Source organism: Schistocerca piceifrons, chromosome X, assembly GCF_021461385.2.
Source record: "Schistocerca piceifrons isolate TAMUIC-IGC-003096 chromosome X, iqSchPice1.1, whole genome shotgun sequence".
In the NCBI taxonomy this organism is placed as follows: domain Eukaryota; kingdom Metazoa; phylum Arthropoda; class Insecta; order Orthoptera; family Acrididae; genus Schistocerca; species Schistocerca piceifrons.
Window position 1 is genome coordinate 929,925,936 of NC_060149.1, and position 12,520 is coordinate 929,938,455.

Consider the following 12,520-nt stretch of genomic DNA (forward strand, 5'->3'; position numbering starts at 1 on the left):
TTTGTTGCACTCCAATTCATGAACAGCATTCCAAAGGGTGTTTTCCAACAGGATAACACCTAGCCACATACCGCTGTTGTAACCCAACATGTTCTATAGAATGTCGACATGCCGTTGCCTGTTTGACCACCAGGTCTGTCTCTAATCAAGCACATTTGGGACATCATCAGACGATAAATCCAGTGTCATCCACAACCAGCATTAACCAACAGTCCCTGCATTGACTGACCTAGTGCAACAGGCATGGATCTCCATCCCAAAAACTGAGATCTGGCACCTGTACAACACAATGCATGCACATTTGCATGTTAGCATTCAACATTGTAGTTGTTAGACTGGTTATTAATGTACCAGCATTTCACATTTACAATGACTTATCTCATGCTTACATTTACCTGCGATCTTCCAATGTTAATCAGTTACATATGTTACCTAGACAAACGTATTCCCAGCACTTCATTACTCCACATAAATTATTGTTTGATGTTGCAATTTTTTTCTGTCAGTGAATAATGGAAAGGGCATGGGTAGTAGCTGCTATGGTAGCCATACATGCCACATATGGAGGGATAGAGAGGCATCAACAACCAGCAACCACAATGTTCCCTAGAATGATTCACCTAAATCAACCTGCACTCATTGTCAGTGGTAGTCAGGATGTGGCCAAGGACAGAAATGCTGTACTGGCACTGATTTATCGTGGGGAGAGGCATGGCAGTTCCAGAGGTGTGTTCTCTTGTGACGTCAACACCAGACCAATACACATGGTGCAGCACTACAGCCTTGATCCTGCACATTCCCCAGTGGGCATTGTGTAGGAGCTCCAGTACGCAGGGGTGGAGTGTGGGATGTACTACCATCTGGCATTCACAATTGTCTGTACTGAACTAAATGACACCCTCAGTGAGGTTAGTCCTGTTTTGCAAAGAAACATAGGTGGGCCATTTTAGGTGTTGCCCTTGGGTAGGTGCTCCAGCCAGCCCCGACATACAGCAGACAACACTAAGTAGAGTAGTGGATCATAGCCCATTTCTGCTGCTACTTCCCACTCCATAGCGAAGAATTTGTCATTGGTGTGTCGCTGATTTGTACCTAAGGCAAATCATAGCACTTCATGCCTGTCAAAGTCTGCATCAGCAAGTGGGAAAATGTGTCAGCATTTGAGTGCTGCATGGTGGGCTGATAAGGGATCTCATAGGTACAGTTACTAGGAACAGCACCGACTATTGCAGCCTCTGTCTGCCTTCTGAGCAAATTTCGAGTGGCGACCAAATAACAAAAGAAGGGCTTGTGATGAGTGATCAGTTGGAACTTAGTACACTAGAAATACATGTGAAGCTTCCTGATGCCAGAAATGATTGCCAATGCCTCTTTCTTAGTTTGCAAATAATTCCTCTGTGCTGCATTTAATGTTTCAGATGAAAAATACAGTGGACTGTTCCATGGCATTGACATATTTCTGAGACAGGATGGCAGCAATGCCACAATTTGATGCATCATTAGCAAGCATTAAATGTTTGATGAGATGGAATGTTGCTAAACAAGGGGCTGGCCAGGGGCACTTTTTAAGTTGCAAGAAGGCCATCTGGCACATTTCTGACCACAAAAATTTAATACCTTATGATAAGTGGGAAATCTGGGCCAGATTGGGAATAAACTTCATATAATATCTGACTTTGGTGAAGAATGATGGGAGTTCTTTGAGTTTCTTAAGATCTGCTATGTTAGTGAGGATCCCGTGTAGGTGTGAACTGTTCTGTACTTAATATATGTCTAAGGAATTGGGTGGTTACAATTAAAATTTAGCAACTCATGGAGATCCAGTGTGGGCTGTAATTATCATATGGCAGTGAAACTTGGTAGATGTGCTAATGATTTAATACATAACTAATTTATGATGGAAAAATTAGTTCCAGTTGTGACCACTAGCAGCAGACCTGGCCATGTACACAGTTTGTATGATGATATGATATCCACACTGTCATCTGACAAGCCATAACATGGGTGAACAGTATGGCTATTGAGAAGAGAGGCCATGTGATGTTAGTGAAACTGTTAGCCGTGAGTAGCAGCAATTATGTATCACCAACTGAATGGTCAGAGTGGAGGCCCAATGTCATTAAATGGTTTAAAGAAGATGATAATGAAATTCTAAAACAGAGTCGAGCTTGGCGAGGTACCTAGAACAGGAAGGCATCCTATCCTGGTGTAAATTAGTGATGAGGTTGCTGTTGCTCTAACTGACCATGCAGCATCTGCCCCACCTAGTGCTAGTGCTCATGCAGTGTCACAAAAATTGTCCATTCCATGATCAACAGAATGGAAAGTTTTGTGGTCTATTTTACACTGGTACTCACACAAGATTCGGACAGTGCAGCAACTGAGACATGATCTGCAGCAATGTTCTGAATTTTCTCTTCAGTTTCTGGCATGGATCAAAGTGGCTGGGCAATATTATGTGGAGTGCCAAGGCACATTTTACATTACACACAGTTCAGTGAATATACAGAACTGCCAAATTTGGGGTATTGTTAAACCACATACTGTGCTCAAAGAGCCATTGCACTCACCATATGTCACTGTGTGGTGTGGATTCAGAAGCACCTTTATTCTTGGTCCAGTCTTCTTTGAAGAGAATACACCAAGAGGGACTGTCAGGTGTACTGTGTGACCTCTGCATGTTATCAAGACCTCCTAGTACAGCATGTGATTCCTGATTTGGAAGAGTGCAGCTGTGTGGAAACCAAAATTTTCATGCAAGATGGGACAACACCTCATTTCACTTGCCCAGTGAAAGATCTGTTTAACGCAATCTTCCAGAAATGTGTTATCTCCAGAGGTTTGCCAAATGCATGGCCTGCAAGATCACCTGATCCAAATCCATGTGACTTTTGGCTCTGGGAATATCTAAAAGAATGTGTTTACTGGGGCACGTTCAGTCTCTATCCGATCTGCAGGACAGTACACAGTAACATGTTGCTTAGATTCCACTGGAACTGTTGCAAGCAACTGTTGATCACCTCCTTTCACAACTGCAGCATCTTTTAGACATCTCCAGTGCTCATACTGAACAAATTGTGTAAGTTGCAGGTAATAATAAAATCAGCATTATGCTTTTCTCATTTGTTTTATCTTTTCTGCCCACATCCCATTCCTAAGCCAGTACACATGGAAACATTTCTATACACATTTCTCACATTCACAGCCTCAGTTTTGTACCTGGTGGTCAAAATTGGAACTAATTTCTTTCAGTAAAATTCATTTCCACATTAGCACATTATTGCACCTATCAAGTTTCACTGTCATATGATTATTACAGCCCATACTGAACCTTGGTGAAAAGTTGTAGTTTAATTATAACCACCTGGAACTTGACACTTAGCTTAAAGAAACTACATTCGTTGAGAGAAGAGCACAGACCATGGGTCTGGAGTCATTCAGACAACATTGGCATGTTGTTCAGGTGCTGCTTCCACCTGACTCCAGTAATTATAAACTCCTCAAAATAATTAACACTGCTGGGGATACATTGGATCGGTTGCTCAGATTATCTCTGAAATATTGTGCAAGTGCTTTTAACCCTAAATGGCAACCTATTATAATGATACATGCCAAATGGCATATTAATCCCTAGAAACTGCTTCATCAGATCATCTACAGGCAGCTGAAAGTAGGCATCAGTGAGATCCATGTTTGAAAAATAGTGCCACTCAGTCAATTTTTCCAACAATTTCTCCAGCCTAGGGACTGGATACAGATTGACATTTTCATGAGCATTAATTATAGACCTAAAATTACCACAAATTCTAAGTGAGCCACATGGTTTCTTAACTACAACATTAAGTGTAGCCGACTGTCTAAATGATACTGTTGATATAACCCCCCCCCCCCCCCCCCCGAACCCCCCAACTCCCCACCCCACCCTCCACACTTTCCAACCTATCCAGTTCTGCTTTAACCTGCTCACACATGGCGAAAGGTAATGGACAAGCTCTACAAAACTTAGGCACTACCAATTGCTTTATGAGTATGTGGTCTTGGAACCCTGTTGCACAATCTAATGTAGCTTCAAACAGTTGCTTCAACTGCACACATAATGTGTCAAGTTCTGTGAATGGTATTGCAGTTGAAACTAAATTCATCTGGTCCTGAATCTGAAAACCAAAATGCATAGAAGGCTCTAAGCCAAAAATGTTGGTTATCATTAAAGAGTTGACTACTAACATGGTTAGTTGCTGCACTTAATTTTTATACTTAGTTTGGACTACAGTCTAACCCTGCAATGGGATCGACTGACCAATGTACATCACCAGTAGGTGCTGCAAGGACATCAACTGCAGGTAGCCAGTGCATCAGTACATGTCTTGTTAATTAGAGACACAGCCATGTCTGTTTCCAGCTGGAAATCCACCATCACTCTATTAATGTTCAGTTGCAACACGAGCCTCTGCATCTGGCACTGGCAAGGTAGCGAGCGGCACACTGCTGGCCGAGGTAGACATTCACTAGATGCCTTAATTGGGGACATGCAAAACTGGTGATGTCATGGAAAGGGCAGTGACTGATGATTAGTGGGCCAAATCTGAATTTGCACTAACTACAGAATTCCATGTTGCTGGACTACTGGGCAAACAGGTGCTCAGTAAATCAGGTGATGACATTGATTGGAAGTCATCAGTTGATTGTCGAGCACAATGGCAACTAATACTATTAACAATGTCCGCACCAGAAGAATTGTGAAACATAGCTTTTGCTGATTCAGTTAAGTCATGAGCCCTCACAAGTTTAGTACATCACTTAGGAAGGAACAGGGGACTGTAAAGCATTTATACTATTTTTTCAACCAGGAAAAAAATGTATAATAACATCATGAATTAATGAGCCAATCCTTGTATGTCAGCTGCCCATGCTGCATATACCTGATTACATTGATAAACACACTGGCTAAAATTGAACCTAGTTGCACATATGTGGGTTTGCAGGCTGTAATGGGCAGGCAGGAAACCACAAACAACAGAAAAGCTTAAACTACTGGTGTTTGAGAGTGAGTGTAGTTTTTGCACCACTTCATGCAGTTTATTAATGGAAGACTGTAATAAGGCATACTGCTGTTCTGGTTCAGTTATTTGACTTGTCTTGCAGTGAAGAACAAACTGATGTAAATGGTCCTCCCAACTGTCATCTGCTTCAATGAAGCAAGGGAATGGGATGAGGAAACTTCAGCTTTACACTGTTATTGGTTTTGCAGAAATTGTAACAACAAGTTGTGATGTTGCAGCTGAAAGTCCCACTGCTGTTCGTGCTGGTGCTATTGCTGCATTTGTTGCTGCTGCTGGCATTCTCACTGTTTTTCCAGCTGTTGCTGTTGCTGCAGTTGTTGTTTCTGCAGATGCAACTGCTGTTGTCACAACTTTAGGAACTTGGAATTCATGCCTCACAGGGGTAGTTACACAGTGAGAAAGTACTTGTTGCCAGTGAGAAAGAACTTGTTGCCACTTTTTTATCCTACTCTGCATAGGTAGAATGCAGTGTATGGTCACTCACACTGGTGGTAGTACACAGTCTCGTGGAACAGCAGGTGGTGCCAGAGGTCAATGATGGCAGAGTTCACAAAGCAAATGGCTAATCGAAAACAAGTCCAGAATGCAGCAAAGTCATCTTAAGCATATACAACAGTACAGGGAGCAATCCAAATCACAAATATAATACAGACAAGGTAAAATCTCTACTGTTCAATGGCGCATAACTAAAAACTTTAAAGACCAGCAAGGGGCTCAGTAACAAGAGCTGGGCTGCAATATTTACTGGCATTTTCTCAGCAGCAACTGGCTTGATGTGAAATTTTGGAAGTAGTGGCAGAAATTTGCATGTGAGCATGATGCAATAGGAATATGTAGCCTTAGTATCTTTGCTGTACTCTCCCTATCAATATTTCTACTGTGTAGGGAATTTGAATCACTGTTGCATACTAAACACAGCTTGATGAAAGATGTGACATCCAACTCCAAGCTGATCTCATGTTGCCTGTAACAAGCCTTTTATCTATCAAAGTCATTCAAATGTGTTTGCTACACCTTCCTCATTACCTGTGACTTGAATATTATGTGCAAAATGCACAAAACATGCAGTCAGAACCACAGTACTAAAAATCTCTCCACACACAATCTGTTTCAGGCACTCAAATTCATCTTGTACTGCATGCCACTTATGTTATGTTTTACTGTATCATCTAGTAACAACAATGTAAGAAAAAGATAGATTGCTACTTACTATAAAGATGACATGTTATGTTGCAGACTAACATGCCATTTTTACGGTAAGTAGCAGTCTATCTTCTCCTTACACAGTTGACATTTCAACCTGAAGTTTCCATTATTTCATCTTGCTACAATTTAGTCCACATAGTGTCACCAAGGCCCAATGTTGTTTTTAATTAATTCTATTAATTTCTTAGCTTGTGGATATTAATGAGCAACATCAAAGAAGAGCTGCATGAAAAACTACAAAAAGAGTTTTTTCCCTTGTAAGAAACTACTCATCTAGAACTACTAGCTGATATTGGTATGAGCACATGGTATTTTACATATAGGTGACGGTTTTTAAGACATAAAAATACATAAAAGGACACAAGTGAACTGTCTCTCCTGTGAATGTCCAGTACTCAGATTCTGAGCAAGTTCTAAAGCAACTCACCATAAAATGGGGTAGTCAGATGTCACTATGTAGTGCAGGGGAGATGCAAACTGTGCTCTGTCTTCAGAGGAATGACAGTGTGATAGGTCTGATGTGCTCTTAGATGCAAGTGTATTTAATTATGCCACATTGTTTATTGTTGGATCAAAAAATAATCTACTTGCTGAAGCCAGGTAAAAATTAAGACATCTTCTCTGGTAACACAAGTTGCCATGGAAAAGAAGAGAGTTGAGCAATGCCCTAGTCTGTGGCACCAAAGCATCTGGCACCAATGAAGCAAAACAATGTCATAGGGGAAGCAGTGCCATCATTGTGGTGACCATGTACTATGAGGTAGAGTGTAAGACTGCTCATTTAGGAAGCTGACAAAGCAGAAGAAGTTAACCAGCATCTCAGAAGAGGTAGTTTTTGCAATATTACAGCTCTGGCTAGGTTGTTTCAAGAGCTGACTAAATAAGAAGAGCTGAATGAAGGAAGTCATTGCCTCAATGGCAATGCTCAGCTGCTATGCCCTGGCACCTTTCCTGGGGTGGATGTGCTGCTGTTGGAGGGGTACTGGCAAATAAGCACTCACAAATAAAATCCCTCATATCAGATCCTCATTCTCATATATTCTCAGATGTGCTCAGTCAACTGACACCTAGCTATGAGGATGTCAGTCTGCCATCTACTCATCTAGCAGTCAGCTCATACGGAACTGTAAGTCCCACCATTGGCACTTGGCTGCTGTTAGCCACAGTGCCACTGTTCGTGCCCAATCTGACGTGACAAACTCAGTGCCTTTCATCCAGTGGGCCTCCTGGTAGCTTAAAGAACCAGTCTGGAAAGGTGCAACCCCTTTTCCACCATCCCAAGGGTGAGCAGACTTCTTGCTGTCCAGCCCTGATTCTGCAGGCAGACTCCACTGCTGGAGGTTGCCTCTCCTGATCTGGGGCCATGGTGTCATCTGGTGCAACTCAGCTCACCCCATGCTGAGATATTTGTCTGCCACCAGGCAGCGCACCAGACATACTGGAGGGAATGACCTGCCACCTCAACAGCTGTGCACCACCTCTGACATCATCCAACAAACACCGACCGCATGCTGATCGTAATGATCCCTGGCTGTGCATTATATGTTTCTGAGCTATGAGAGCTTGACTATATTGCATCTGACATGCATCCACTCACTTCCTCACTGCTTTCCCTCAACCTGGGCTGTTTGTTTGCTGTGTTATAGGGCACAAAAACAACTCGGGTCATATGTGCTCTTGTCAGAACCACAGAACATGAAGACAAAAAAAGAGTTAAAAACAACTACATGTTAAGCCCAATTGATGGAAGGAAAGACAGCTAAAAACATGGACTTGGAGAAAGGCCCATAAAATACTCCATAGAGGCAACAGAGGTCCTGAACTAAAGATTAAATGTCCTTTGCCATATTTTTGCAATGGATAAAAAGTAAAATGTGGTCAACAGCCCATGTGTCATTCACTGCAAAGGCCGATAACTCAGATAGCAAACATAAATGAGAACATAAGTGGTTAAAAAATGCATTTCATCAGGTAATGCTGAACCATCAAGAGCTGAGGAAAATGAGTGCAAAGTGGTGGGGAGTCAGCACTTAACAAATGGCGATGACTAACAAGACAGCTTCCAATACACAACCTAGCTAAAATGATCTCACAGTGAGAGGGCTGAGAGGTTGGCCAAGCCACTGGGAGAGGTTTAATTCACCAGAGCTAGTTCTCATGATTGGAAGACCAGTCAGTGGTGATGCCGAAGTGCCAACACCTGCTGACAGAGGGTAGCACAGAGATCATCTGAGGGAATGGAAGAACTATGTAAAATACTATGAAGAATGGAAGAACTATGTAAAATATTTGTGGCAACACTACTGGGGGACTGAATTTTCAGAAGTTAATTACTGCCTGTTTGATTCTCTCTCTATGAATTTAACAATTTCCTTTTGATATAGAATATTATTTAACAGTAATCAGCTCTCTCACATAATTTTTAATTTTAAAATAAGATATGTCTAACAGCCAGAAAAAATTCCATTTATCCCCTTCAAAGGGATATATTTCTTGCCTGTTATTTGAGATTCTAATTTATAGCCATTTTAAATATAATCAGACTCTCTATTTCTAAATGATTCTATACTACCTGCAACAGCCTGTGTTTAGTTTATTTTTTGTATCATTGCATAGTTTCTGCCTTTTACTATTTAACATATTATTGACTGATAATCATCAAATGTTTTCATGCTGGTCTCCTGCCAGGTTGTGTATAAATCTTGTATATAGCCTTGTTTATGTACAACATGTGGAAGAGACTGCTATGACACTATTTGGCATTGCATATTTTTATGATTAAACAGTAGAATAGTACAGAACATAAACCAAAAACTTACAGTTGCAGGTGGAATAGAAGAATTTTTTCAAGTCATAACAATTCTGAATCCTGGTCCAAAGAAAATATAAACAGAGACAGCCAAATTCCCCTTATACATAATATAAATAACATATAGTTAATTATTGTTTGTTACAACTATACTCTAAAGATTGTCATGGCTGCATATCTATATCAATGACTGAGCAAAATGGCTCAATGGTTAAGGAACTGTTATTCATATATGAAAGATACTTAGACTTCAGATTGAATTACCATCTTATAGTAATATCGGCATGTAGCAATAATGGGACTTACCTGTACCGACGCTGCTTCCGTTTTACAGGCCTAATTGGTCCTGTAGTTTCTGTGGGAACTGATGAGAGACCAGCAGATGAACCACTTGCACTGGGAGCCCCTAATGAGCTTGATGATGATCCCAAGAGAGAATCTGTGTAAGCTGAAATACAAGTGCACAAAGAAAAAGTGAGTCAGTAATCTGTATTAGACTACTCCAAAGTGAAAATTTTCTTAAAATTTAGTCATGTATGAATTTTTTTGTTAAATCAGTTTTTGGAATGCCGATATGATATTTTGAAATGGACCTCACTTTTTCTTGTCTTCAATATGAAGTGGATTTTAAAGAATGTGCCTTATTAATTATTTAGCTTCTTACTTTCAGTGCAATAAGATACATCATGTTTCTTGTTTCATACTTCCTAGAGTTGATAATATAGTTCTGAATTATCCCTCTAATATTATTTAAACACATATCCATACTGCCAGTGTTTTCTTGGCATTAAAGAAATCATAGCAGCACTCTACAGAATTTTTCATATTACTCCTCTGCAATATTCAGAGAAAATTGTATGTCCTCTTATTTCAGTTGGATTTATACACATTGCTTCGGTACCTTTTTCACAACCTTTATAACTTAACATGGTGTTATACAGGGTGATTTTTTTCACCATGTACAAACTCTAGGGATTGACTGATGAGAGGAAAAGAAACAAAAAATGTCTGATGAACTTATGTCCAGAAATGCATGGTTTCCATGCTAGAGGCCATTTATTCAATCATACTTAGTTACAGAGACTGCGGTCTAACAGGCTCAGTACCATGCAGCCACAGTTACAGTATGCATGGTTTCCTCCTAGAAGCTGGTACTGTTCCTCATACATCATGCCCGAGTGCCCTCTCATGCCATAGTAATTGGTAATGTTGTCTCTGATTCTCTTCTCTTCCTGACTCACCTTGTAGTGGATGTGACACAGAATTTTACACAATGGTTCCACATTCAAATCCAGAGCTTGCCGACATGGTGTTTACTTACAGAAAGGTAAATGGCAACAGGTGGAGGACAGCAAGATTGTATAAGGAGACCTATCTCTGCCAACAACAACCACAGCATTCAGTGTTTGCAACAGTCTTTCAGCATTTTTCTGAGACATGGTCATTTCAGGAAGCAGGAAATCATGAAGGACATACCTGAAATGTCCAGACACCAGACTTGGAGGAAAATGTGATTAACACTGTGAAAGGTGACGATCATGTCAGCACCAGGTAGTTGGACCACCAGCACAGGGCAAGCCAGATGACCGTGTGGAACATTTTCCACGACAACTGTTACAACCCTTATCACTTACAGTGTGTGCAGGGCTTATTAGTGACAGATTTTCCACATCAGGAGCAGTTTTGTCATTGGTTTCTTCACCAACCATGATTCCAGGATTTGTGTCATCCATCCTATCCACAGATGTGGTCACGTTTTTGCAGAGTGGTATCTTCAGATTTCATAACAGTCATCTGTGGGGTAGTATGCAAAGCCCTCATGGTATGATGACAGCGAATCATCAGAATTGGTGCAGCGAGAATGTGTGGGCTGGGATAATTGGTGACTGTATTTTGGGACCAGTCTTCCTTCCACATCCCATAACAAGCCGGAGCTATTGGCATTTCTTGCAGGTGACTTTGCATCCCCTGCTGGAAGAAGTGCCATTGATGATATGAAAGGTTATGTGACTGCTATACGATGATGCTCCAGGCCACTTTGCCACTAAGATCCGGACCCATCTCAGTCATGTCTTCCCTGGTCAATGGATCAGACAATGGGGTCCAGTTGCATGGTGTGCCCATTCATGGATCTCAACCCATGTGATTACTGGTTATGGGGCCATCTCAAAACTATTGTGTATGCAGTGCCCATTCCAGATGTGGTTACACTGGAGCAGTGTATTCATGCTGTCTTTGACTCTGTTTGGATGCAATCTGACCAATGTGAATGTGTGATAGAACATGCTATGGTGTGTACACGCATGTATTGAGGCACTTGGAAAATGTTGTGGACTGACAAGACAGCCAGTCCACAGTGACGGGTAACCGAAAGGCACGCGCTTAAACTCACGCAGGCTGGCGTGAGGTCTGAAACAGGATACGTAATGAATGCTATAAAGAAAAGTACGTAGCTTCTGGAATACTTAACTTTAATCCACAATTGGTGAACATTGGTCTTGTTACTGTACATGCTTCATTAGATACATAGCAAAGGATAAATGGCACCTTGCTAGGTTGTAGCAATTGACTTAGCTGAAGGCTATGCTAACTATCGTCTCAGCAAATGAGAGCGTAATTCTCAGTGAACCTTTCCTAGCAACGTCGGCTATACAACTGGGCGAGTGCTAGTAAGTCTCTCGAGACCTGCCGTGTGGTGGCGCTCGGTCTGCTATCACTGACAGTGGCGACACGCGGGTCCGACATGTACTAATGGACCGCGGCCGATTTAAAGCTGCCACCTAGCAAGTGTGGTGTCTGGCGGTGACACCACAGAAACCATTTTCAACACATACTGAAACTGTGACTGCACGGTACAGCACATATTACACTGCAGTCTCTGTAACAATGTATGATTGAATAAATGGCCTCTAGCATGGAAACCATGCATTTCTGGACATAAGTTCATTAGACCTTTCTTGCTCTATATCCTCTCATCGATCAGTCTCTACAGTTTTTACATGGTGGAAAAGTCACCCTGTATATGCCCCCAAAGCAATTTTGTCAGTCTAGTATTTTTCCAGTATGACCCATTAGCATCCATCATATGTATCATTTGAAATTCAAAGAATCTTTTGTTAGATACAAAATGTAAAATAAACTAAGTCATCTGTTGGTGGAACTTAGATCTCTCAGATACTGATCACCATCATGTTTGTATTACGAATATTACTCATTCGTAGAGATGGAACTGAGCTGACAATTGTTTAGACTGAGTAAGTTACCCAATTGATGCAATAATTAAATAAATGGGGTAAACTAAAAGCCTAATATATGAAATATGTTTTTCAAGGAAATATATTATATGAAAGCTAAAATTGTTTTATATCTGGAATATGCCATACATTTACTATTTTTTATACTCCATGAAAACTCTTTTTATATCTGAAATCTGCTTTAGTAAAAA

At 41.0% G+C, this 12,520-nt stretch overlaps 1 protein-coding gene across 3 annotated transcripts in view; it reads right to left on the reverse strand.

Annotated features, from left to right (window-relative positions):
• Positions 1-12,520, reverse strand: part of LOC124721851 (homeobox protein aristaless-like) — a 128,149-nt gene that overhangs the window by 52,049 nt on the left and 63,580 nt on the right. For all 3 annotated transcript variants that reach the window (XM_047246981.1, XM_047246983.1, XM_047246982.1), the window contains one exon: positions 9,382-9,523. In XM_047246981.1, the coding sequence (XP_047102937.1) occupies positions 9,382-9,523 (142 nt within the window). The remainder of the gene's footprint in view (positions 1-9,381; positions 9,524-12,520) is intronic.